Source organism: Octopus bimaculoides, chromosome 25 (genome assembly GCF_001194135.2).
Source record: "Octopus bimaculoides isolate UCB-OBI-ISO-001 chromosome 25, ASM119413v2, whole genome shotgun sequence".
Classification (NCBI taxonomy): Eukaryota; Metazoa; Mollusca; class Cephalopoda; order Octopoda; family Octopodidae; genus Octopus; species Octopus bimaculoides.
In genome coordinates this window covers 7858256-7862025 of record NC_069005.1, presented here as the reverse complement: position 1 = coordinate 7862025, position 3770 = coordinate 7858256, and the positions used below count along the sequence as shown (strand labels likewise).

Genomic DNA, 3770 nt, shown 5'->3' with positions numbered 1-3770 from the left:
TGTGGGCAATAAAGAAATAAGAATCGTTAGCACGCCAGGCGAAATGCTTAACAGTATTTCGTCTGCCGTTATGTTCCGAGTTCAAATTCCGCCGAGGTCGACTTTACCTTTCATCTTTTCGGGATCGATTAAACCAGTACCAGTTAAGCACTGGGGTCGATGTAATCGACTTAGATCCCTTTGTCTGTCCTTGTTTGTCCCCTCTATGTTTAGCCCCTTGTGGGCAATAAAGAATTAAATATTAGCAATATTATAGCACAAGGTTAACATTTTAGCATTCATGATAATTGTTCTTGCGCATTGCTTTGAATGCATTATCTCGTAGCTTTGAGATTTCAATATCGTAAATATTCTTTCTTTTAGGGTAAGTATGAGAGGCCAGATTGGCCTGTTTGAACATAAAACAGGTAGAATATTTGTGCTGGTGGGCTGGATATGGCTGGTTTAAATGCAAAAGGGTTACTGATAAATGTTACAAAGAATATTAGTGCTGCTGTCGTAGTCCTTGTCTACAGCACTCTGTTTAACCAACATTTATATTTTCTCTATATTTTTATCACCGGTATCACACATATTATATATATATATATATATATATATATATATATACATGGTTAACATCACTATTATTATCATCACAATAACTTTGTATCATATCAGTTATCGTTGTCATCACAGCAAAATCTATAATCGTTATTATCATCAAGAATGTTGTAGTCATCATCATCATCATTATAATTGTCCTTATTATTACCAGCATCATTCTCATTATCACCACTCTCATCACCATCATTGATACTATCATCATCATCACTATCATTGAAGCCATCATCGCTAGCGTTGCTTTCTTTGTCATCATCCTAAACATCAGCATCAGAGATATCATCTTACACTTGCAGCTGGATGTTTGGTTGGATTTTTATAGATTTCGCTGTATGTATATTCTGCTGTATATTCTGTTTCTTAGCCGACAGCTTATTGATCCGGTTGGTCAAGTAGATTGGAGGGAGGATCTTATTCAGTTTAGGAGAGCAAGAGTAATTTAACAAATTCCTCACCTTGTCCAGCAGAGACCTGGAAAGATACAGAAAAGACAAGTTAAAATATCACTGTAGTAAACCATTTGTTATTTCTCATAGCTATATGGTAAGAAGTTTGCTTCAACAGAAATATGGTAACGAAAGGGTTAATATTGACAAAGTTATTTTACTAAATTCTTCATTATTTTCCAAATTAATTGAAACAAAAGCAGTGTATTTCAACAGCCATGGAGTGTGGAAAGGAGTTTGCTTTCCAAACATATGGTCTTGGGTTCAATCCCACTGCAAGGCACCTTGAGCAAGTGTCTTCTACAATAGCTCCAGTCAACCAAAGCCTTGCAAGTGAATTCAGTAGACAGAAACTGAAAGAAGCCTGTCGCACATGTGTGTGTGCGCGCTCATGCATTCATGCATTCATGCATGCACATGCATGTGTGTGTTACTGTCTCCATCGTGTGATAGTCATAAATGAATGTCACCGACATGCAAGCAGTGTCCTTCATTTCCAAACTTCTTTCCGAACATGTTTGGTCAAGGGGAAATACATACATCCAGCTGTAGAAAATTCACCTCAGCAAATTCCATCCAACCCATACAAGCATGGGTAAGTGGATGTTTAAACAATGAGGATCATGATCATTATGCTGATGAAGATGATGACGGCAGTGCCCCAGCATGGCTGCTGCCAACCGACTGGAACCAGTGAAAGAATAAAACAATACGTGTCACTTACTCGATTTGATTTCTTTTATCTTCTAAGTACAAAGAATGTTCATCCACAAGTGGGACCCACTTTGATACTGCTACTGGCTGTAAGGGACACAAAGAAAATAGATTGAAGGTTCTTTGAGGGTTCTTTGCACAGAGCAGTGAGGTTATGTTGGAGGGGACACTTATAAGGTTGTTTTGTATGTATATGATAAATGTTGGAATGTGAATTGTAAGATACAAATAAGATGATAACATATTTTCAATGGCAGAAACGCCATTAAAACAGCAGAAATATTGGGTAAATTACTCTTATAAAGCAGAAAAATTTGTCAACAAACTGCCATGGGACACAAACTCACATCTCTTGAAGACTCCAGCCAAGTGCTCTACCATTAAGCTAAACTGCCTGCTGACAAACCAATCTCCAATTTTAGACACTATAAAGCAGAATGTACAACTATGTGTATGACAAATTTTTCTGCTTTGTAAGTATAATTTACCCAATATTTCTGCTATTCTAACAGCATTTCTGTATTTGAAAATAAATCCTCCTCTTATTTGTATCTTACAATGTGTGTGTGTGTGTTTGTGTATTCTTTTCTTGATGTTCTGGGATAGTTGGAAATGACTGTCATTGTCATACATGCATTCATCAATTATTTCCAATATACTGTCTGTCTCACCATGGGGAAATATTTCTGTGCTTGGAAACAGGTAAGGGTTGGTGACAGCTGGTCAAAGCAAGTCTGTCTCAATAGCCTCCATCTGACTCATGCAAGCATGTAAAGGTGAATATTAAAATGATGATGATGATGATAATTTAGAAATCCACATTCAATGATCTGCAGTTAGTTCCCATGTTTGTGAGATCAAATCCTTGACCAAGCAGTGTATTGTGTTCTTGAGCAAGACACATTATTTCACGTTGTTCCAGTTCACTCAGCTGTAGAAATGAGTTGCGACATCGTTACTGGTGCCAAGCTGTATCCTCCTTTGCCTTTCCCTTGGATAACATCGGTGGCATGGAGAAGGGAGGCTGGTATGCATGGGCAACTGCCAGTCCTCCATACACAACCATGCTCAGACTTGTGCCTCAGGGGGGAACTTTCTAGGTGCAATCCCATGGTCATTCATGACCAAAGGGGGTCTTTACCCTTTACCCTACCATGGGTACTAATTGCAGATCAACAACAACAATAAAAACAACATCCCTAATATATCTAGAGCAGCAGTTCTCAACTGCAGCTCCCAAGGACCCATGTGGCCCTCAAGCACCCTTCTGGTGGTCCCCAATGGTCTTCCCACTATAAACATAATAAATTTTTCTTTAATTGACTTGTTATACATTTTTTGGTGCAGCCCCTTAAAAAATCAAGGTTTGAGGACTGGCCTGGATATTAAAACGGTTAAGAATCACTGATCTAGAGTGTAAGCCTGCTAACAAGTTGCTCAGATATTGCACATTCAGTTCTGCAAGGTAAGATGCATTACTTACTTTCATGCAAACTCCAAGGTTCATACGACAGCTGAATCTTCGAAACGTGAAGGTCAACTGAATGTTCTGCTGTGACAGCACTTTCATACCAATGAATCTGTTTAGATGGATGAAGATAGGCTGAAGTGGAGGGGCATGGCATTGGAGGTCTTTCCACAGCCACTTCTTACGACATGACCCTGCAGGGCTCATTTCCATACCCCCAGCGGGGTCAATGTACAATCTGTGAAAAAGAGAAAAATTTGCATGAATTTTGCAGAAACAAGAAATACTAGGTTGCAGTCATTGCAAGCACACACACACAAACACAACAGGCTGTATCTATAAGAATATAATAAAAAAAAAAGTATCTTTTTTAAAACGGGGGCCACATTTTTCATTAATGTTTTACGTAGTGTTTTTGGTACCGAAAGACTTTCAAACTTCGTATACTTATCTATTTTGTGTTATAGAACAGAAAAATATTTTTGTATTCGAATTTATTTCATGTAAAAAATTGTCTTATTTCGATAATTTCAACCAAT

At 38.0% G+C, this 3770-nt stretch overlaps 1 protein-coding gene across 1 annotated transcript in view; it reads right to left on the bottom strand.

Annotated features, from left to right (window-relative positions):
• Positions 1-6: 6 nt before the first annotated feature.
• Positions 7-3770, bottom strand: part of LOC106883314 (glutamate-rich protein 6) — a 16817-nt gene continuing 13053 nt past the window's right edge. The window contains exons 10-12 of the mRNA XM_052976822.1: positions 3247-3469; positions 1774-1850; positions 7-1074 (exon numbers count right to left, since the gene is read on the bottom strand). Of these exons, the coding sequence (XP_052832782.1) occupies positions 888-1074; positions 1774-1850; positions 3247-3469 (487 nt within the window). The 3' untranslated portion in view covers positions 7-887. The remainder of the gene's footprint in view (positions 1075-1773; positions 1851-3246; positions 3470-3770) is intronic.